Genomic DNA, 24,311 nt, shown 5'->3' with positions numbered 1-24,311 from the left:
ATAATTAAGAGATTATCAGACAGTTATGTGTATGCATAGCTGTTTCATTTGTGCTTTAGGCTATGCAGCTTATAATGGAATCCAATATTTAACTTCCCAAACACATATATAAAAAACAGCCCATGACCATATTGATTGCAACGCTCCAATATTGTCACATGCATATTCTCAAATTTCCTTATCTAACAATCGGAGAACTTCGACATTGTTCTTCAGACATGATTCCCTTGTGTGCAATATCTGTATGGCTGTGTGCATATGAATCACCAGAGGGCGCATGCACTGGACAATGAGGACTGCTATATTTGATTCATTATTCATTATTTGATTCATTATAATATTACTTATGATGTGGTAATCTCTGCACCTAAACGTCTGAATGCAGCGCTCGTGTTGCGTGGTAATCTGATGCATTTGTGTGCAGACCGAAAGCATCTGTGTGCAGACCGAAAGCTTCTGCAATACACGGAAAGTGCAGGATTTGTGTCCAGTACACAACATCGTATAAGGTAAGATTCAGCGCTTGATTGGCATTAAATTAACATTTTTATTCGAAATATGCGTTTCCAAACATATGTTTCATAGTATTATATCATACACACAAAAAATTTATTGCGCAATATGTGCAAAAGATCTGATGCACATGTGGAAGGATCTTTTCACATTCCAGGTGCTGCCATTTTGTGCCTTCCGTTTTGTTCGGTCATTTTAATCAGATAGGACTCCAGCAGATATAATATGATCTATTAAGGCTTGGTGACTTTTCCTACACTGTACACTAGCCATCTGAACACACATGTCTGTGACTGTGGTGTTCAAGGTGGGATTACATCGACCATTGCAAAATAAATTAATAAACAAATGAGATGTCTGAGAACAGCAATTGTGAAACAATGTCAAATAATATAAACCAATCATGCACATTAATACAGAACAGACGCAAATGAAGAATGACGCTATGACATTTTATTCCCTTCTCTTTTTTCTTTTTGTCAGTACTCAAACATTAAGAATGAGATTAAATTTATTGGCTTGGTTTTAAGAGTAGCTATAGATGCCATGCATAAAGCGACACAAATAAAAGCATAGGCTACACAAGCACAAAATGCAGCATATGCCACAGTTGATCCAGAGAACAGAGAGTTAGATCAGTTAATAAATAAATGACTAGAAACTGCTAGAAACAGCCACAGGTGATCATCTCTGTAAGACATGCCAAAATGGGAGAGCAAGGCAGCATATATATATATATATATATATATATATATATATATATATATATATATATATATATATATATAATGATTCAATCAAATGATTTGCGGTCCCGCTCCGAACTGCCGAACTGACTCAAATGATTCGCGATCCCCAAACTGACTCAAATGATTCGCGATCCCGCTCCGAACTGCCGAACTGACTCAAATGATTCGCGATCCCCAAACTGACTCAAATGATTCGCGATCCCGCTCCGAACTGCCGAACTGACTCAAATGATTCGCGATCCCGCTCCGAACTCCGAACTGAATAAAAATGATTCGCGATCCCCAAACTGACTCAAATGATTCGCGATCCCGCTCCGAACTGCCGAACTGACTCAAATGATTCGCGATCCAGCTCCGAACTGCCGAACTGACTCAAATGATTCGCGATCCCGCTCCGAACTCCGAACTGAATAAAAATGATTCGCGATCCCCAAACTGACTCAAATGATTCGCGATCCCGCTCCGAACGGCCGAACTGAATAAAAATGATTCGCGATTCCCAAACCGCTCAAATGATTCGCGATCCCGCTCCGAACTGCCGAACTGACTCAAATGATTCGCGATCCCGCTCCAAACTCCGAACTGAATAAAAATGATTCGCGATCCCCAAACTGACTCAAATGATTTGCGATCCCGCTTTGAACTCCAAAACTGACTCAAATGATTCGCGAACCCGCTCCGAACTCCCAAACTGATTCAAATGATTCGCGAACCCGCTCCGAACTGATTCAAATGATTCCCCAAACTGACTCAAATGATTCGCGATCATGCTCCGAACTGCCGAACTGACTCAAATGATTCGCGATCCCGCTCCGAACTGCCGAACGGAATAAAAATGATTTGTGATCCCCAAACTGACTCAAATGATTTGTGATCCCGCTCCGAACTCCGAACTGACTGACTCGAACACATGAGAACTCTTTGACCACAGCTGCTGTGCTTCAAAAGCTCTTGCAGCAGCTCAACACAGGTTTTCTCTGAGGTGGTCGGATCACATCAGATTGTGGTTAATCTTGCAGATCATGACTTATATACTCTTCCTCTCCCTGCAGTTTGGTAAATATAAATATTCCTCCTTTTAACTCCCACCTCTTCTGTGGGTTTTATTGTTCTGGGTCCGAATTTGGGCTCCTAGGGTCTCAAAAAAGAAACATTTTCAATATCAAAGGTGAATGTTATGACAACACCAGTGTTGTGATAGTTACTAAGAAATATGCATTACTGTTAAAAGTAACTTTTTAGTTTTTTTTTAAAGAACTTTCTTTAATGTTCCCATTAATGCGCTTTTATGCATTATGGTCTATACAAACACAAAGTAAAACAGAAAGTCATTTTTAAACACTATTTTGATTAAGTCAGACAAGCACAAACTGAATATTGCATATCACAAGGATTTCTGAAATAAATAACAAAACACCTGAATAATATATTCAGAATCAAAAACTAAAGTGGCTTCTGCATCATAAAAGCAGTTTGAGCCCTTAAAATGTTCCTTTCACAGCTTAAGTATGAAAACTATCAACAATGGACAACATAACACAAAACATTTTGAAATAAATAAATGAAAACAATCTGAATTATTCAGAATAAATTTTGAGAAACACACATACACACACACACACACACACACACAGATATATATATATATATATCCTGTTTAAAAATGAAATATATGTTATCATGCTAAGGAGCTGACTGAAACCCGGTGACTATACAGTAGAGACAGGCTGCATGTTTTCAACAATGTTTCACCTGTATGAGAAAAACATACAGAGAATCACTTTGCTGTAGACCCATCCCACATAATAATAATCATTAAAGGGGGGGTGAAATGCTATTTCATGCATACTGAGTTTTTTACACTGTTAAAGAGTTGGATTCCCATGCTAAACATGGACAAAGTTTCAAAAATTAAGTTGTACTTTTGAAGGAGTATTTCTGTTCCAAAAATACTCCTTCCGGTTTGTCACAAGTTTCGGAAAGTTTTTTTTGAGTATGGCTCTGTGTGACGTTAGATGGAGCGGAATTTCCTTATATGGGTCCTAAGGGCACGTCTGCTGAAAGAGCGCGTGCTCCCGTATAGCAGAGCACTGAGAGGCTGAGCACACTGATCCGAGTGAGAGCGTCGCGAAATGTCACAAAAGGAGTGTGTTTTTGGTTGCCAGGGCAAGACAACCCTGCACAGATTACCAAAGAAAAACAGCATTAAGGGACCAGTGGATGGAGTTTATTTTTACAGAGCATCAACGGAGTTGTGCAAGTGTTTGTGTTTGTTCCCTGCATTTCGAAGATGCTTGTTTTACAAACAAGGCCCAGTTTGGCGACGGATTTGCATATCGTTTATTCCTTAAGGATGATGCAATCCCAAAGAAAAAGGGTCACGATCGTGTGTTGGAACCGCAGGCGGTCAGTAAAACTGCTTAAAATATCTCTGATTCCTTGTCATGCTGTGTTCACACCAAACGCGAATAGAGCGTCTGGCGCGAATTATTTCAATGTTAAGTCAATGCAAAGGTGTGTTTACGCGCGTCTGGAGGTCTCGCGGCGCGAATGGGGCGTTAAGCGCGGCGCGCAAGACGTGAATTCGCCTTGTTCGCGCGAATGACGTTAAGCGCGAAGGTGCTTTTTGTGCATTTAGCGTTTGACGCAAATTCGCGTCTGCCGCCCGAGTTGAAAAATTTCAACTTTGGCGTCAATTCGCGCCGCGTTAACCAATCAGGAGCCTGCTAGGAGTCACTCATTCAACAGAATGTTCCTGCAGCCTCCGGTTGTGCAGGAATACCCTTCTCCACTCATTCAACAAGGAGGAACGACAGATGTTGTCAGTGAGCAGTCAACCGGAGCTATATGACAAAAGTTCATATTTCTATAGAGACAGGAATAAAAAGGACATATATGTATATAAAAAACATATTAATAGATAAATTGAATAAAGGCCAATTGATAAGAAACGTTTCATTTTACCCCAAACGAATTATATTTTATCTTGAACTACTAAAGAGACATCAGAGCCAGCGGCAAATGTCAGAAGGTCTAGCCGAGCCGAGGCTGCTCTCGGCGGATACATGATGACGGAGCTCCCTCTGGTCGCATGGAGCTCATCTCCGAGATCGGCGAAACAAATTTTTTTAAATAGACGCTGTCATTATAAATAAATCGCATATCTGAGTTTAAAACAACTACATTCTCGCCTGAAATACTTTTAAAACTACATTTCATGACACAGTAACAGTAATATTTAGAAAATTATCCGTGAACTCAGCTGGCAGAAGCCCCCCCATGACGCGAATTCGCATTTGTTGTGAAGTTAATTCCACGCGCGAATGAAGCGAATTACTCGGGCGAATGAAGCGAATGATCTCAAAATGGTCAAGCGGCAAACTAGACGCGGTAGACGTGAATTTGACGCTCTATTCGCGTTTGGTGTGAACACAGCATTAGTGCTTCCGCCTCCCATGCCGGAGACCCGGGTTCGAGCCCTGCTCGGAGCGAGTCGTTGCTGCTGCTGCTCTCGTTCAGTTTCAGCCTCGGGATCTGATTCTGGATCTTAAATAAACGGCTGAATCTGACTGTTAGCCATGGTTTGTTTTGGATGATGGTTTTGCCCTCACGATAATTTCACAGCTTCCAAATGCTCTCAACGCAAAAGCCTACTGGCGCTCGTGATTTTTTAGCTCCGCCCACACGTCACGCCTCCAGTCGGTCGTGTTTTTTCGGGAAAAATCGGTACAGACTATCTTTCTCTTATGAATATAATAAAACTAAAGACTTTTTGGAGTTATGAAGGATGCAGTACTACTCTATAGGTACTCAAGATTAACAGGATATTGAGTGAAAACGAGCATTTCACCCCCCCCCTTAAAGCTGTAACTTAACACGTAGGAGCTTGCTGCATGAATCCGTGAGTAGGCTACAGTTTACAAATCCATGGGAACAGATTGCGAAAGTGTGGTCTGCGGTTGTGAGGCCGGTTGGATGTACTGCCAAATTCTCTGGTAGAGAAATTGACATTCAATTCACGGGCAAAAGCTCTGGTGGACATTCCTGCAGTCAGCATGCATGCTCCCTCAAAACTTGTGAGATCTGTGGCATTGTGATGTGTGATAAAAATGTACATTTTAGAGTGGCCTTTTACTGGGGCCAGCTAATGCACACCTGTCAATAATCATGCTGTCTAATCAGCATCTTGATATGCCACATCTGAGAGGTGAATACATTAGATTATCTCGGCAAACAGATTCTCACCGGTTTTACTTTCAATTCATAGAATACAGTATGCAAATATAACATAATAACAACATAATATAATAATAACAACATTTATTGCAAACCCTCCATTGCAGAGTCTTGAAAATAAGTTTAAAATACTCTTTCAAAAGCTCTGCTCTATCGAATTGGTAACATGGTGCGCAATGGCGATTACCTATGCAGTTTGCGGTGCCCTTCGAACCAAACATGTTAAATCCCGGATTGTAATAACACTTAAAATGGCAGAATACCCTGTAAAGTCCACTTTGCAGTCCACTTAAGCCTCATTCAGACTGTCAGCCCAAATCAAATTAGTCATATGACTAGATGTAAAATATGGTAAAACATAAGCGTCATTGCAGAAACAAGCTTGTGTTGTTGTGATCCATAAGTCAATCAAATGGAAAATACAATATACTGCTAGTACTGTAGCTATACGCGTTGGAGATGGCAGCATAGAATGGCAGCATCCAACTTCCTGCATTTCTGCCACTGCTTCACATGACGAATAATACACAGTGACGGCAACTCGTTGACATGTCATATTGCAAACTGTATCTGAACATTCACATGGGGCATCGACATCATTGCTTGAGCGCATGTCTGCCTGGCTTTTAAAAAAACAGACATGATCATTTTTCATTTATCCACTGTTAACTTTCCCTAACCTGACAGCGAGCTAAGATCAATGTATGGTTAATGCTTTCGATCACGCTTGATATACCTACTGAAAGTTGTGTGTTGTTGCTTGTGTATGGCTGATTGTGTGAAAATGTGGATTGTTGTTATGGTGTTAGTACCATTGTCACAATGCTTTTTGTTTATGGTTCTTGATATCTTAAAGGGTTAGTTCGCCCAGATAGCAAATTTATGTAATTAATAACTTACCCTCATGTTACTTCAAACCCGTAAAACATCCGTTTATCTTTGGAACACAGTTTAAGATATTTTAATAGCCGAGCCAGATAACAAACAATAGACTGACTCGTTCACGAGTGAAGAACCGGTTGCATCTGTGTTCGGATCACCAGTAGTTCTTTCGGACAGTTCGATTCAATAAACCGGTTGAAGAAAACGGTTCACCGGTTCTTTAGCGCTCGACGTAATGACGTCATTTGCGATGATTGCCCTTGACTCAAGCCTTCGGTTTAACCGCGCTCATAACATTATCACGGAATCAGTTCAGAATCAATCACCAAAAGAATCAGTTCGGTTCAGATGCCCTGTGTGTCGGTCTGCTTCACGCTGAATCACACATGCGCAGTATCATCAGCTCCTCGGTTCACGAATCTGACGCTTCTGACAGAAACGGTTCTTGACTCGTGAACGAGTCAATGTTTTGTTCGTTATCTGGCTCAGCTCGGTGTTCATCTTCAGTTCTCTATTCACATCAGTTCAGTCAGTGTACTGTTTGAGTAAATGAATTCCACCGGGATATTGGTTTGTTTGAACTCAGAGGGAGTGTCAGCCACATTAAAAAAGTTAACAGCTTAAGTAATTTGTGGATTAATGAGTATTAGAGATGCGAACCGTTTAAAACGATTCAGTTCGATTTGGTAAACTGAATGATTTGCTCGCGAACCGGATATTCAGACTGCTTTGATTTAAACTCTCTCTCACAACAGACACGGAAGAGAAGACAATGCTGAATAAAGTCGTCGTTTTTGCTATTTTTTGACCAAAATGTATTTTCGATGCTTCAAAATATTCTAAGTGAACCTCTGATGTCACATGGACTACTTTGATGATATAAAGTCGTCGTTTTTGCTATTTTTTGACCAAAATGTATTTTCGATGCTTCAAAATATTCTAAGTGAACCTCTGATGTCACATGGACTACTTTGATGATGTTTTCTTACCTTTCTGGACATGGACAGTATACCGTACACACAGCTTCAATGGAGGGACTGAGAGCTCTCGGACTAAATCTAAAATATCGTAAAACTGTGTTCCAAAGATAAACGGAGGTCTTATGGTTTTGAAACAACATGAGGGTAAGTTATTAATTACATAAATTTGCTATCTGGGTGAACTAACCCTTTAAAGAGTTTAATCTTGCCAAAGTACTCCAGTTAAAAATTAGCTGACTGGCTAACACTAGCACATTTACAGAAATATGGATTAATGTGTTGTCCTTACAAAAAAAAAAAGTTGAACTTTTAATATTAGAGGACATTTGACCCTATCATGTGTGACAAATAAAATAAAAAATGTGACTTCCCTGAATCTTGCTTGCAGTTAATTCTGTATCTATACAATGAAGAGACGGTTTAGTGATGTGGAGTCCCCGGTTCATTTATACGAGTCCAGTGAAGAGGAAAGAGACGCAGCCCTGTATTCTACAAGTGATGGAGGAATTGAAGATGAAAGAAAGGTGACTTTACATACAAATGATGGAAGGACCTTATGTGCAAGTCATGGAGTGATGGAAGAGGAACGAGACTCGACCCTATCTATGACAATTGATGGTGGGATGGAAAAGGAAATAGATGCAACCCTACATACAACAAGTGATAGAGGGAAAGAAAAGGAAAGAGACACAACCCTACATATGACAGGTGATGGAGGGATGGAGGAGGAAATAGACACAACCCTACATATGACAAGTGATAGAGGGATGGAAAAGGAAAGAGACACAACCCTACAAATGACAAGTGATCTAGGGTTAAAAAAGGAAATAGACACAACCCTACATATGACAAGTGATGGAGGGATGGAAGAGGAACGAAATTTGACTCTACATACAAGTGATCTAGGGATAAAAAAGGAAATAGACACAACCCTATATTTAACAAGCGATGAAGGGATGAAAAAGGAAATAGATGCAACCCTACATACAACAAGTGATCAAGAGTTGGAAGAAGAAAGATACACAACCCTACATTTGACAAGTGATCTAGGGATAAAAAAGGAAATATACACAACCCTACATATGACAAGTGATGGAGGGATGGAGGAGGAACGGAATTTGACTCTACATACAACAAGTGATCTAGGGATAAAAAATGAAATAGACACAACCCTACATATGACAGGTGATGGAGGGATGGAAAAGGAAAAAGATGCAACCCTACATTCAACAAGTGATCGAGAGTTGGAAGAAGAAAGATACACAACCCTACGTAAGACAAGTGATGGAAGGATGGAAAAGGAAAGAGACACAACCCTACATATGACAGATGATGGAGGGATGGAGGAGGAACAAAACATGACTCTACATACAACAAGTGATCTAAGGATAAAAAAGGAAATAGACATAACTCTAAATATGACAAGTGATGGAGGGATGGAAGAGGAACGAAATTTGACTCTACATTTAACAAGTGATGAAGGGATGGAAAAGGATATAGATGCAACCCTACATACAACAAGTGATCAAGAGTTGGAAGAAGAAAGATACACAACCCTACATGTGACAAGTGATGGAGGGATGGAGGAGGAACGAAATTTGACTCTACATACAACAAGTGATCTAGGGATAAAAAAGGAAATAGACACAACCCTACATATGACAAACGATGAAGGGATGGAAAAGGAAATAGATGCAACCCTACATACAACAAGTGATAAAGAGTTGGAAGAAGAAAGATATATAACCCTATATGTGACAAGTGATGGAGGGATGGAGGAGGAACGAAACATAATTGTACATACAACAAGTGATCTAGGGATAAACAAGGAAATAGACACAACCCTACATATGACAAGCGATGGAGGGATGGAAGAGGAAACCGATGCGACACTGCATACGACAAGTGATGGAGGGTTGGAGGAGGAAAGAGACACAACTCTACATACAACAAGTGATGGAGGGATAGAAGAAGAAACACATGTTACCCTACATACAACAAGTGATGAAGGGATGGAAGAGGAAAGGGATCTCGATGGAGAAGCAGAGCTGGAGATGGGGCTCTCTGATGAAGTTTCTGAAACAGAGGACAATACAGAGTTCGATCCAGACTACCACTCTACTGATGGAGAAGAGTCAGAGGAAGAGTCAGAGGTCACTGCTGACACAGAGACAGCTTATCAGTCCAAAAACGGAAACATATCGTGGACTTCAAAAACTCCGCCTCAGAGACAACAAGGGAGATTTCCAGCTCATCGTATCATCAGAATGACCCCTGGACCAACCAAGTTTGCATGTGCCAATGCTAAAGATATAATATCAACATTTGAATTGTTTTTCCCAGATGATATTAAACAGATTTTGATTGAAATGACCAATTTAGAGGGGAAACGTGTGTTTGGTGCTGCCTGGAAGAACCTGGACTGGACAGACTTACAGGCCTTCCTTGGTCTGTTGCTTCTGGCAGGCGTGTATCGATCCCACCATGAGGCAATGGGTAGCTTATGGCATGGTGTATCGGGGAGGGCAATTTTTCGTGCTACGATGCCATTGAAGACTTTTCGAGAATTTTCTAGGGTCTTCTGCTTTTATAAAAAAGATGAAGAGCTGGACCAAAAGAAAAGTGACAAGCTGGCACCAGTAAGGAACATCTGGAATAAATGGGTCCAACGCCTGCCATTCTTATACAATCCAGGCCCAAACGTTACTGTGGACGAGTGCCTGGTCCGTTTCAGAGGTCGCTGTCCCTTCAAACAATACATGCCGAGTAAACCGGGCAAGTATGGAATTAAAATTTGGGCAGCATGCGATTCCAGATCGAGCTACGCATGGAACCTGCAGATCTACACTGGCAAAGCTGCCGACGGCAAGTCAGAAAAGAACCAGGGAATGCGAGTGGTCCTGGACATGACAGATGGTCTAGAGGGACACACCATCACATGTGACAACTTCTTCACGTCGTATGCCCTCGGCCAAGAGCTGCTCCGAAGGAAAATGACCATGATTGGAACCGTCAGATCAAACAAGCCTGAGCTCCCACCTGCGCTCCTGTCAATGAAGAACAGGACACGATTATCATCCATGTTCGCCTTCACTGATACGCACACTCTTGTGTCCTACTGTCCCAGAAAAAATAAAAATGTGCTTTTGATGAGCACAATTCACAGAGATGACAAAGTAAGTGACAAAGATCACAAGAAGCCAGAGATAATCCTAGACTACAACCACACCAAAGGCGGAGTTGACAACCTTGACAAGGTATTTTACTACTTTGTATCATTTAGACATGTTCTGCATGAAGTGATCTATGTTTAAATGCTAATTATAGATATTTTTTCTTTATCATTAATCTATTACAATCAGACATACGTCATAATATGTAAAGAAATATCTGTCGCTACTTTGTTTTCTTTCCAAATTTAAAGCCTGGTTTCACAGACAGAGCTTAGACTAAGCCAGGATTAGGCCATAGTTCAATAAGCAAATGTAAGTATTTTAACATTAAACATTACTGGTGTGCATCTTGAGGTAAAACAATGGCACTGACATATCAGTCAGTGGAAGTTTTTTTTTTTTCAGGGAAGACACTGCAGGCAAAAACACTGTTTTTCATACACCTGTCAAGTTTGAGACTTTGGCCTTTTTTATTTTTTATAAAGTGTTTTTTCAGACTAGTGGAAAGAAAACATTCAAAAGACACTGTTAAGTGTTTCTTTTATAGCACTTAATCTGTGTCAACAGATTTAAATTAAAATGCATATTTGTATAGGTCGTTTTCTCAGAATGAGTTTTTCTCCTACACTGAGCCATACATTTCCACTTCAGTAGCACTTACATATACAAAACTTTACATTTTTAGTCCTGTCTATATCCTGAATGTTTTTACACAGGGATTTGTTCAAATATCATTTGCTTGATTATATACAACATTTTATTCCCCAAACAATTGTCGAAATACAGTGTTTTCTGATTTATGGAGTGAACAAAAAAAAGAGATACCCCAAATTCCCTCTGTAAAAACATTTTTTAAAAATTAAACCATTTAGAAACTGACTTCATCCAGTGTTTAGATTTTTGTACTAGAAATGTATTTAAATTAGTGCATATTTCATTAAATAATGCCTTATTTGCAGATTAAATCAAACATTTTAGAAACTAGCAATACATTTTTTTCTGCAATTATCAATGTAATTAATCAACTGAGTAAGTAAGGCGATATTTGTTAATGTCTTTACCCTATTCACCTGCAGTGTCTCACCTTAAGTTGAAACAGCACAGATTTAAATTTTAGTCTTGTACTAGGCTTAAGCTCTGTCTTTGAATGTGGGGTAAGAACAAATGGCACAAATAAAGTGAATTCAGTTGTCAGCTGGTGAGCTAAAGCAATGCTAAGATCATGTGTTGGATTGCCAGAGAAAGCAGAAACTGATGAAATTTAAATGTATACCTTGAATACACTGTCACTTTGGATGAAAACATCTGTCAGATGCACATATTGTAAATGTTTTGTTTGTAATTTCACTTTCAGCTTGTTGGCACTTACACCTGCCAAAGAAAGACAGCTCGTTGGCCCATGGTGATTTTCTTCAACATGTTGGACGTGTCTGCCTACAATGCATTTGTATTGTGGACGGAGATGAATCCTTCATGGCACAAAGGGAAAACCATTAGAAGGAGGCTCTTCCTGGAAGAACTAGGGGAAGCTCTGGTGGCTCCCTTCATGAAAAGACGGCATTATGCTCCCCGCACGCCAGCCTCTCAGAATATGGTGATGGAAGCAAGAGCTTGTTCTTCTACAGCCAAAAAACCTGTCTCCTCCCCAATATCAAGCCCCAGCAAGAGGAAAAGGTGTCAGGTCTGTGAGGCAAAGAAGGACACAAAAACTAGTATGATATGCAGTCAGTGTAACATTTACATTTGCAAGACACATGCTATTATAACGTCTTACTGCTACGCATGCAAGAAGGTTTAAAGGGATCATATGATGCAATTTCAAGTTTTCCTTTCTCTTTGGAGTGTTACAAGCTGTTTGTGAATAGATAAGATCCCTGAAGTTGCAAAGACTAAAGTCTCAAACCCAAATAGATATTCTTGATTAAAGTTAAGATTCGTCCATGCCTAAAACCCCTTTTTTATATGCACCCCTACATGTCTATTGATGTGGGAAGATTTGCATAATGCCATAGAAGGCATAACTTTATCCTTGCTGTCGCCGCCATGTTGTGAAGATGCTGTGTGTTTTGTTGCAAAAAATGAAAATACTTTGTTTGACCTAACATTTCCGTCACACGCTTGAGGTAGTCGGCCAATCACAATGCACTGGATAGCTGGCCAATCAGAGAACACCTCTCTTTTCAGAACGATGAGCTTTGTAAAAATCGACACGTTTCAGAAAGGCGGAGCATGGAGAAGAAACAATAATGCACAGTGTGGGGAAAATGTGTTTTTTGAGCCTTAAACATAAAATGTCATTACAACAAACTCAAAATTTATGTTCTTTTTAGCAACGTCGTATCACCCCTTGAAACAAAACTTGGCTTATATGCTGTTTGTTTAACAGTTTTTATAGCACTTATTTTCCTGCTGCTCACCCTAACCCTAACTCTTTACTAACATGTTTACCACTGGAAAATATATGCCATTTACTTATCTAATATTTTCATTAGTTTACTTCATCAGAGTCACTGAATATTTTTTTAATAAATAAAAGGCTATAAAATTATGTGTGCTCTGTGTCTTGTCAGTTGTTTCAAATGCATATATATTCCAAAATTTTCAGTTTAATGAAATGTTTACTATATTACATTAGGAAGAGTCTGTAATGAACAGTGTCTGATGGTTAAATTGTGTAATTAATTTTATAATTTATTCATGCTGCATGCATTACATATTACATTTGTACATTACAAAAGATACTCTATGATATACAGTCGCATGGCTCCTTAAATGGGGAATGAGGAACTACCACCTTTATGATTTTTATATAAGTATTCAAATTTAAAATATTAGTTTAAAATATTCAATCGTTTACATAAAAAAAAAATATATAAAATCGCCCATGACGCTATTGATTTCAAAGTGTCAGTTTTTGATTGAAATATTGTCGTGTGCATATTCAATAAATCCCTCATAGCGCATTCGGGGAGTATCGAAAATATTCTTCAGATAATGATTCCGTTGTGTGCAACATCTGCATGACTTGACTGTGCATGTACGTCACCACAGTGCGCATGCGCTGAACATGAGGACTGCTGCTTTACTGATAGATTGCAATAATATGGACACAGCAGTAGATTTTGCAGTAATCAACACATGGATTTTTTCGTCTGGATGCAGCGCTAGTGTTGTGTGCTAATCACATGCATCTGTGTTCGTCACGCAGACGGGAAGACCAGGAAACCAAAGGACTTGATTTGTGTCCAACACGAAACTTCTTGTATAAGGTAAGATACACACAGAGCCTGAATTGAATTCCTCACCGACGTTTATTTTTGGCCTAAGCGATTTACGAATGTTATGATGCGTTTCATCGTTTTACACCAAAAGAAAACAGCCTACATCTTTTCACAATACAGCTGCTGCCATTTTGTTCGTTTTAACCCTCTCAGTTCCGTTCAGTCAATGTACGTTAAGCAGGTACAACTTCCTATATATAGCCTACATAAGACCTGGTCGATTTGAACCATTTACATACACATTGTGTATTGTCGCTATAAAAAGAAAGAAAGGTTCGCCTTCCCGGTGGAATACAACAGAGCAATTCGTAAACAAATTGTCAAATAAAATTGACCAGTAAGGCACAATTTAAGACACAAACAAAGACATGAATGACAGTATAACACAGTAATAACAGGACATTTTTATTAAACGTTGTCCAATGTGTGTGTGTATATATATATATATATATTCCCAACTTAAAAGCAGTATAATGTTGTCAGATATCCGATTTGCAGTAATGTCATGTTTACTTGTGTAAAAATGTAACTGTAAATGTTCTGCAAGGCAGTCACAATTTTTAAAACCAGCTGAATAACTAAAAGCACAATGCTCATTGGCTTAGAACAATCTGACATTTGGTTAATGTGTAAAATGTGTACGTTCAACTTTGGCTGCAGCTTAAATGAACACTCCACTTTTTTGAAAATAGGCTCATTTTCCAACTCCCCTAAAGTTAACACTTGAGTTCCCTCTCGAGGCGGTAACTCAACATTACGTCAGCTAAGACGTATATGGGAACTCTTCCCTTCTCCACTTTCACTGAAGTCTTATTGGCTAACGCCAGCTGGGGACAGCTGGCCAATTGACGCGAAGCATGCAAATACTGGCGGTTCAGCGGGCAGTATAAAATGCATGGGCGCGAAAATTACGTCAGAATCTCTTTCTTCATGCTAGAAGTCTTATCTAAGTCATCATGGAAGTTGCAATAGAGGACCACTCACCCTGTTTTCCTTTCCGCATCCGATGGCTGCTAATGCTAGATTCGGACCTTCACCAGTTCTGTGGGACCTGCCTGGGTTTCTCACACGGACCACACGTGCGCCAGTGCGCCCCCTCAGAGCCAGTGGCTCGGAAAATAGTGGGAATGAGGCCCACTGCCGCCAGCGAGCCGCTGGTGGGCCCTCCCCCGCCCGTAGATGTGGTGGACAATAGCTTCCGCCCCGCGAACTTCGTCCTCTTCGGAGCTGGCGAGCAAAACGACTCCATGTCGCTTTCGACGTCGGAAAAGGTTTGGAAAAAAAGACCGCCCTGACCAAGAGGGCCCTGCAGACATCCAGGAGGAGTTCATCAGGGTCTTCGGAAAGGCCGTCACAGAGCTGGGTTTCACTTGCAAAACGCACCTGACGAGCCTGTGGAAGGTAACTGGACTCGTGGCTCCTCCAGTCGAGCTGCTACCAGACGGCATTGAGGCATGCAAGAGCTCGTGGTGAAGTTGTGGGCTGCACCCCAATCGGCCCGCACCCACTCTGCTACGCAGGCCATGTTCACGCACGAGGATGGGGCGGAAACCCTCCCCCCGTCGAGGAGACCGTTACAGCACACCTGTGCCCGTCTCCCTCTGCATTTGGTTCGGACCACAGCCTGCCTTCCAAGCCGTGCAGTTCACGGCCCTTAGACGAACAAAGCCTATACTTCTGAAGGAAGACAGCTTCTGTTCTTCAGGGCAATACTCTATGTGTTTCAGGCAGACGGCGGCACAGTAGCGCTGACATCATCAGGGATCTGCGTGCGGCAACTGATCTCGCGCTGATGGCTACTAGCGCTCTGCTCAGCCATTTCATGGGGCTCATGGTCGTCCTTACAGGCACCTATGGCTTACCCTAGCTGTCCTGGAAGACGCGGACCGTAGGACGCTCCTAAACATTCCAGTTGCTCCCTCCGGCCTCTTTGATGACGTCATGGAGCTCTTCTCAGAGACGCAGAAAGCGTGCCAAGACGATGAGCCACACGATACCCGTCGCTCACTCCAGCCTTCATCTTTGAGGTTCTGCTCTTGTGCACCTCGTCAGGCTCTAAGACTAGCTAAATAGCCCACCGTGGCACCCTGCTCTGAACCGGATGCTCGTTTCGACCGAATCCAGCAGTGGTAAGAGCCTGGGAGGAAACGTCAGGGTCAGTTGAGGACCCCGCGCCACGAGAGAGCCAGCGCGCCATCGAGCCGTCTCCCTGACGTGACGTGATTATCCCCTCAACATCAGAGCTCATTCTGCGAGGACAATATAAATGCTTCCTGATGGGCCTGGTCTAGAGGTATGTCTGTCCAGTATTTGTGTTTTGCTGCTGGCTGGTCTTCCCAGAACACAATCGCCAGGTTTTACAAGCTGGATGTACGCTCTGTAGCGTCACATGTACTTTCGGTGAGTTAAGTTTTATTCATTCTGTAATAACCAGCTATACAGTAGTTACCATGGCTGCTAACTCTGTGTTATGGATTATATGGTTTATGCAGTAGTCACCGCAAACGCCGTCGACTCTGTTTAACTCTCATGCTCAAGTGCTTATTGCTTTGTGTCTGCCCTGGCTAGTGCAGATTTGGATATATTGCTTGAAATTATGCAAATTTTGTTAGGCTCGGAGCAGATGTCTCAATGGTCTAGTTCCGCCTATCAAATGCAAGCACTCTTAGCGACACGGCTATTGGCTAGAACTGTACTGCTTATGTGTGGGGGTGATTGACTCCGTTCAGGGCTTATCTTCACTGCTCTCACGGCGGGATTTTATACAGTTCCCATATACGTCTTAGCTGACCTAATGTTGAGTTACCGCCTCGGGAGGGAACGTCTCCGGTTACTATCGTAACCTCGGTTCCCTGAGAGGCGGGAACGAGACATTACGTTAGCCGCCGTGGTCGCTGTTTGATCAGCTGTGCTAGCGTTCAGTCGTGATTCTGACGTAATTTTCGCGCCCATGCATTTTATACTGCCCGCTGACCCGCCAGTATTTGCATGCTTCGCCTCAATTGGCCAGCTGTCCCCAGCTGGCGTTAGCCAATAAGATTTCAGTGAAAGTGGAGAAGGGAAGAGTTCCCATATACGTCTTAGCTGACGTAATGTCTCGTTCCCGCCTCTCAGGGAACCAAGGTTACGATAGTAACCGGAGACGTTTTACTGTTTTCTAATCCATTCAGTCGTTCAGCTGATATTACGCAGCACCTGAAAATAGTCCCCAGCTACTCTGCTATAGAGCTTGGGAAACTACGTCACTGCGCATTGCATTCTGGGTAGTCCCGGCCATTTTTTGGGACACGCTTATCAGTAAAAGTGAAAGTGACATGACATACAGATCAAGTGTAAGATTACATATAAAGAAAAACACAACAAGGAAGCAAAGATGCGGTATTTAGAAAAAAATCAAGACAATCAACGAACTCAATCTGCACGAACACAAAGAGTGATCGGATGATCTTAAAGAGCTGCCGCTCGTAACCTTCCCCAATGTGTTTTCTTACCTTGTTTGTAGTGTCAGAGCGTACACCTCTGATCAGTTTAAAAATGATAAATCTCTCGAGTCTCACCTGCAATTTACAAATGGATGGGTGCAGAACCTACACATTTTCCGCATCAATGAGCGAGTTACACGGCCCCTTTACATTTTAATATGCATTACTGTAAACTGTACAAATTAACCTCAGTGTGTTATGATGCACAAATAAAGAGATACAGAATTGATCAATTATGCCGTTTAGTACTGTAACAGGTGGTATGCAATATGCATAACACTGATAATGCAGGAGATGTGGTTCATGCATAGGTAACACTTAATGTAAGTCTGTCAAATCGATTAATCACATCCAAAAAAAAGTTGTTTATATAACGTACATTTCTGTATATTTTTATATATATATATAAATTCACATACATACGTGTGTATATATCAGACCAAAGGGACAATCCTTCTTTTCCTTCTTACTGCTGTTAACCAAGCTATGTGACGCAGCTTTGTTAACTCGGAGACCTGGGATCAAGGTGCGGTTTTCCAGCGGGAAAGCTGAAAAATCGCGCTCCATTCAAATTATTTTTCCATGCCGGTCATGAGTACGAGTATGGCAGTTAATTACACAACAAGGTTTTACCATTGTAACTAATTTTTTAGCTGTAGAGAGCAAACAAAACAGTCTATTATCAATCCAATACAATACATACAGCAGCACCCGTGTCCTAAAGTCCCAGAATGCATTGCGTTGCTGACGTCATGTTCCCAGACTCTATTGCTGCAACTACACACACTAGCGTGGGACTATTTTCAGGCGTTGGGTAATATCACTGCGCCTGCTGCACCCATGGTAGAAAATCTCAACTTTTCATTTTCCCTCTGTCGTAGTACACAATATAACTACAGAAAAGTCAGGTTTTAAATAGGAAAAATATAGAAACTCTTTGGTCATTTTGGAGCGAGATGCTAACGGTCTAATGATTTATGCTAAGCTAAGCTTAAAGTGCTATCACCAGACGTAGAGATCAGCTGAATGGATTCAAAAATGGTAAAACTCAACTGTTTAACTCTAGTGGAGTTGGAAATTGAGCCTATTTTTATTTATTTTTTTGAAGTGGAGTGTTCCTTTAATTCAACAGATCAACAAGATTTGCCAGAAGGTGCTGCTCATGACATCCCTATCCCTAAGCAACCTTTAAACCTAGCTAGATCAAACTCAACCCATTAGGCCTACATAGGTGGAGCTGGATTAGGTCAAATTCCACGCATTTCACCACTTGAGATTTGCTGCTTGCAGTCGGGGGCAGTGTTGAAAATGTAAAGTTGAGCACTATTTACTTCCTATAGTGATGCTTGTGTGGTGTTTTCTACTATATTAGCTGAAGTGGATCAGATGCAAAATTTGTCATAAACATAGATGTTGAACACTTTTTATTCAGTACTTGATGCATTGCTTAATACAGTGCCTGTATGTACAAGAATAAAGTTAAGAAAAAGCTCATTCTATTTAAATTCCAACGAAGTGGTTGACAACTTCTCCATTGTCTCAAGATGGCCAGTAGTTCTAACCAATATGCACTCCTTCAGGTTAGATGCTGATCAGTTTGTAAAGCGATGCATAAGTCGAACACACCTAACCATTTATCTCTACTTTATTTGTCAAAATCTGTTTAATTATGTGTGAGGAGGGCCGCATAATGAAATTACTTTCACACATACCGATGTAAATCATTAGATTTAAAGGGACAGTTCACCCAAAAATTAACATTCTTTCATTAATTACTCACCCTCATGTTGTTCCAAACCCTTAAGACCATCTTCGGAAGAGAAATTAAGATATTTTGGATGAAATCCGAGAGCTTTCTGACCCTCCATAGATGGCAAAGGTACTACCATGGTCAGTGCACAGAAACATAGTGAGGAAATCGTTAAAATAGTCCATGTGTCATCACTGGTTGAATCATAATTTTATGAAGTTACAAGAATACTTTTTGTGCAAAAAGAAAGCATGGGTCGTGACAAAATTGCACCAAGGAGACGTAGAGGAGAAGAATTGTTGAGTAATTTAATTTTTGTATTCTTTGCACAAAAAAAAGTATTCTCATAACTTTGTAAAGTAACAATTGAACCACTGATGTCATATGTATTATTTAACGATTTCCTTTCTATGCTTCTGAGCATTGACCTTGGTAGTACCCTTGCAATCTTTGGATGATCAGAAAGCTAAAAATATCTTAATTTGTGTTCCAAAATTGAACGAAGGTCTTACAGATTTGAACCAACATGAGGGTTAGTAATTAATTATAGAATTTTATTTTTTTGGGTGAATGATCCCTTTAAAGGAAAGAATAATCTGGCACATTCATGAGCTTTTAATGTTCATAGTTAGGACAGCAAAATGTCCTCCCAAACTGGTTTTAAATACATGTTTTATTGTAAGGTTATAAATGTGGCTTCCTTGGACCTTGCTTGCAGTTCATTCTGAAGCTGCACAATGGAGAGACGGCCTAATGTTGCTAAGAACCCGGCTCTTCTATTAGAGTTTAGTGATGAAGAAAGTGATGTGACCCCACAAGTGACAAGTGATGGAGTTATGAAAGAGGAAAGAGATACAATCCTACGTAAGACAAGTGATAAAGGGGTGGAAGAGGAAAAAGACAGGACTCTTCATACAACTAGAGATGAAGGGATGAAAGTGGAAAGAAATGTTTCCCTACATATGACATGTGATGAAGAGATGGTAGAGGAAGCAGACGGGACTCTCAATATGATCAGTTATGGAGGAATGAAAGTAGAAAGGGATGAGTTCCTAAATGCAACAAGTCATGGAAGTATGAAAGGAGACACAGCCCTACATATGACAAGTGATGGAGGAATGCAAGAAGAAAGAGATTCAACCCTAGATACAACAAGTGATGGAGGAATGGAAGAGGAAAGAGACGTGGCCCAACATATGACAAGTGATGGAGGAATGCAAGAGGAAAGAGATTCGACCTTAGATACAACAAGTGATGGAAGAATGGAAGAGGAAAGAGACGTGGCCCAACATATGACAAGTGATGGAGGGATGGAAAAGAAAAAATATGTGACCCTACGTACGACAAGTACTGAATGGCTGGAAGAGGAAAGGGATTTCGATGGAGAAGCAGAACTGGATATGGAGCTCTCTGATGAAGTTTCTGAAACAGAGGACAATACAGAGTTCGAACCAGACTACCACTCTACTGATGGAGAAGAGTCAGAGGAAGAGTCAGAGGTCACTGCTGACACAGAGACGGCTTATCAATCCAAAAACGGAAACATATCGTGGACTTCAAAATCTCAGAGAAAACCAGGGAGATTTCCAGCTCATCGTATCATCAGAATGAACCCTGGACCAACCAAGTTGGCACGTGCCAATGCTAAAGATATAAGATCAACATTTGAATTGTTTTTCCCAGATGATATTAAACAGATTTTGATTGAAATGACCAATTTAGAGGGGAAACGTGTGTCTGGTGCTGCCTGGAAGAACCTGGACTGGACAGACTTACAGGCCTTTCTTGGTGTGTTGATTCTGGCAGGCGTGTATCGATCCCACCATGAGGCCATAGATAACTTATGGCATGCTGAGTCTGGAAGGCCAATTTTTCGTGCTACCATGTCACTGAAAAGTTTTAAGAATTTGTCAAGGATTTTCTGCTTTGACAAAAAGGGCAAAAAGCATAGCCAACAGAAAAAAGACAAGCTGTCACCAGTAAGGACCATCTGGGATAAATGGGTCCAACGCCTGCCATTCTTATACAATCCAGGCCCAAACGTTACTGTGGGCGAGTGCCTGGTCGGTTTCAGAGGTCGCTGTCCCTTCAAACAATACATGCCGAGTAAACCGGGCAGGTATGGAATTAAAATTTGGGCAGCATGCGATTCCAGATCGAGCTACGCATGGAACCTGCAGATCTACACTGGCAAAGCTGCCGACGGCAAGTCAGAAAAGAACCAGGGAATGCAAGTGGTCCTGGACATGACAGATGGTCTAGAGGGACACACCATCACATGTGACAACTTCTTCACGTCGTACGCCCTCGGCCAGGAGCTGCTCCGAAGGAAAATGACCATGATTGGAACCGTCAGATCAAACAAGCCTGAGCTCCCACCTGCGCTCCTGTCAATGAAGAACAGGACACGATTATCATCCATGTTCGCCTTCACTGATACGCACACTCTTGTGTCCTACTGTCCCAGAAAAAATACTAATGTGCTTTTGATGAGCACTTTTCACAGAGATGTCAAAGTAAGCAACAAAGATCACAAGAAGCCAGAGATAATCCTAGACTACAACCACACCAAAGGTGGAGTTGACAACCTTGACAAGGTATTTTGCTACTTTGCATTATTTATTATTTTTTTATTCAAGGCCATATGCCACATTTAAAGTGAAATTAAATGTCAGATGATAAGCTAAAGCTTTGGTGTTTTGTGTGTGTCATTTTGTTTCTAGCTTGTTGCTACTTACACCTGCCAAAGGAAGACATCTCGTTGGCCCATGGTGATTTTCTTCAACATGTTGGATGTCTCTGCCTACAATGCATTTGTGTTGTGGATGGAAATAAATCATTCATGGAACGAAGGGAAGAAATACAGAAGGAGGCTCTTTCTGGAAGAGCTAGGGAAAGCTCTGGTGGCTCCTCTCATGAAAAGACGGGAAAATATTCCCCGCACTCCAGCTTCTCAGAATATGGTGATGGAAGCACAAGGAAGCACTTTGCCGATCAAAGACAGTTATCTCGCACCAGTGACCCCAGGGAAGAGGAAAAGGTGTCAGATGTGTGACCGAAAGAAGGACACAAAAACAAGTTTGACATGCAGTGGGTGTAACAAATACATTTGCGGGTCACACGCTGTTATGACAGCTCATTGCCAAGAATGCAGCACGAAGGTTTAAACAAGATTTAACCATTGCTTATGTACTGTTTGTTACTTGGTTTTCTGACATTCTTTTTTTATTTCTTTACTACTTGTTTACCATTGCAAAATATGTCATGTTTATTACCCTTGTTTTGTTGACTTTTTTCTTTATTAGTTTGAGGCATTAGAATTACTGAATAGTCATGTTTTAAATAAATGATAGGCTACAAAATTATGTATACTTAGTCTTTTCATTATAACACTCTTTGTAAGCAAAATGTGGCAACACTGCAAAAACGAACACTTCAAAAGTGGATTTAAAAATGGCTCATCTTTCATTTTTCTAGGTAAGTATATCCTAAGTATGGGTCACCATACTTGGCTGAATGTCACTTCACTTTCAATTTATATTTTTTATAGTAAGTTTAGTCCTATTGAATGAAGTTAGTGTTAAGCCTTGTTCAGCCTAGCCTCAGATGTCATGCCACGGACCGTTGGCTAAACCTTTGATGCATATGGGACACAAAAGTGGAAACACTGCAAACTTTATTGCTGCTGTTATTGTTTTTAGCATAGACATGACAACTCAACGGTATTGCCATAGTAATCAACGCACATTCTGTAAAAGGAAATGATGCACTCTTATGCACACACAAATCAGATATTAAGATAAGATTCCTTCTTGATATGCACAAAATCGGATTTGGGCTGACAGTCCGAAGGAGGCTTTTGTGTCTTTAAAAATTATTTATCTAACAAAATAATAATGATTTATTTTTAATAGAATCATTTATTATATTTATTTTTGTTGTTGTAAAATCATGTATCCTTTTTGTTTAGACCATTAAAAGGATAAAAATAAAAAAAAAGTCAAAGTCTGTATAGGTTGTTAACAATGACCAACTTCAGGCCTTAAAATTAAACGGGGCATTATTGTTCTATCCCAAAGAGGCACAAAATCACTTTCACTGACTTTTACATTACACTCAAAAAAATTATTTTTCAGTTTTGTTCACTTTACCTGAACAATTCATGTTGAATTAATGCCATTTTGGCTATTTTTCATTTCAACATGATTGTGTCATGTTAAACTGACTTAAAACTGTCACTCGTTGGTTTAACATAAAGTTTTCATTTTGAAAGAACATGTTTCAATCATAGACATATACCTAGACGCCTCATTGGCCGCTCGACCACAAGTCAACGTCGCTGCCATGTTGGAGTGGGCAACTCTCATACTTTCTTTTACTGTCTATGCTCTCATAACGCTCACATCAGGAAAGAAGAAAACATACAAGACTCATCGACAGATTGGACACCTACAATCCGTCACACGATAATAAAAACAGATCTCGGGGGGTTATCTTTCACAGGTAAGACTCAGCTGTTCTTTCTCGATGTTTTTTGGTCATTTTTAACATTATGTTGACAGCCATTGTCAGACTATTAATAAATAGCTAGCGATATCGCTAACGTAGTTAGCAATGAAAGCTGAGATTTCATAAGAATTCAAAGTTTAAATGAATTCTTATTACGTTTTAACTTATATTGCCGTTTATATAATAAACTAAATGATGTTATGAGCACAATATACAGAGTGAGCACTTTGACTGTCTAGATTAATGATGGAGCTAAAACTTCTCTCTTTAATTTCACTACCGTTACTTATTTACAAAGATTAAGTGGTAACACTTTAGAATACTAGTCCTTTAGTTAATGTTAGTTAATTCATTAACGAACATGAACAAACAATGAACAATACATTTATTACTATATACATATTTGTTAATGTTAGTTAATGAAAATACAGTTTTTCATTGTTAGCACAACTTTTGATTTAAATAATGCATTAGTAAATGTTGAAATGAACATCAACTAAGATTAATAAATGCTGTAGAAGGATTTTTCTTGCTTAGATCATTTTAACTAAAGTAGTTAACTAATATTAACTAATGGACCACTATTCAAAAGTGTTACCGATTAAGTTTATCATCACTTGATTATAAGGATTTCATTGCTTTTCATAAAACTGTGAACTTATTCTATGTATTCTTTTTTCTTCCCTTTTAGTCATTTGCAAACAGGACAAGGACAGCCTTAAGGAAAGCTGAGGAAAGCTGTTCTCAGAGACAAGA

The 24,311-nt window shown here is 40.3% G+C and overlaps 1 protein-coding gene across 7 annotated transcripts; it reads left to right on the top strand.

The window, feature by feature from the left end:
* Positions 1 to 252: 252 nt before the first annotated feature.
* On the top strand, positions 253 to 22,411 carry LOC127966706 (piggyBac transposable element-derived protein 4). Of its 7 annotated transcripts, none has more exons than XM_052567895.1 (4): positions 253 to 509; positions 7,749 to 8,164; positions 8,546 to 10,617; positions 11,888 to 13,081. In XM_052567895.1, exons 2-4 carry the CDS (start codon positions 7,768 to 7,770, stop codon positions 12,329 to 12,331), a joined length of 2,913 nt encoding a protein of 970 aa, XP_052423855.1. In that variant the 5' UTR covers positions 253 to 509; positions 7,749 to 7,767; the 3' UTR covers positions 12,332 to 13,081. The 7 variants fall into 7 exon arrangements, with proteins under 7 accessions (XP_052423855.1, XP_052423856.1, XP_052423852.1 ...); XM_052567896.1 differs by having other exon boundaries at positions 7,749 to 8,174; positions 8,652 to 10,617; XM_052567892.1 differs by having other exon boundaries at positions 7,749 to 10,617.
* The last annotated feature ends 1,900 nt before the right edge of the window (positions 22,412 to 24,311 follow it).

The sequence above is a fragment of the Carassius gibelio genome, chromosome B10 (genome assembly GCF_023724105.1).
Source record: "Carassius gibelio isolate Cgi1373 ecotype wild population from Czech Republic chromosome B10, carGib1.2-hapl.c, whole genome shotgun sequence".
Classification (NCBI taxonomy): domain Eukaryota; kingdom Metazoa; phylum Chordata; class Actinopteri; order Cypriniformes; family Cyprinidae; genus Carassius; species Carassius gibelio.
The sequence above is the reverse complement of the archived record's forward strand: the minus strand, read 5'-3'. Positions and strand labels throughout refer to the sequence as shown.

Bases quoted from the DNA above. Each gene is read 5' to 3' on its own strand.
- LOC127966706 (XM_052567893.1), top strand. From the start codon at position 7,768: ATGAAGAGACGGTTTAGTGATGTGGAGTCCCCGGTTCATTTATACGAG. The intron at 10,618-21,769 runs GTATTTTACTAC...TTTTGTTTCTAG, and splicing joins GAGTTGACAACCTTGACAAG to CTTGTTGCTACTTACACCTG.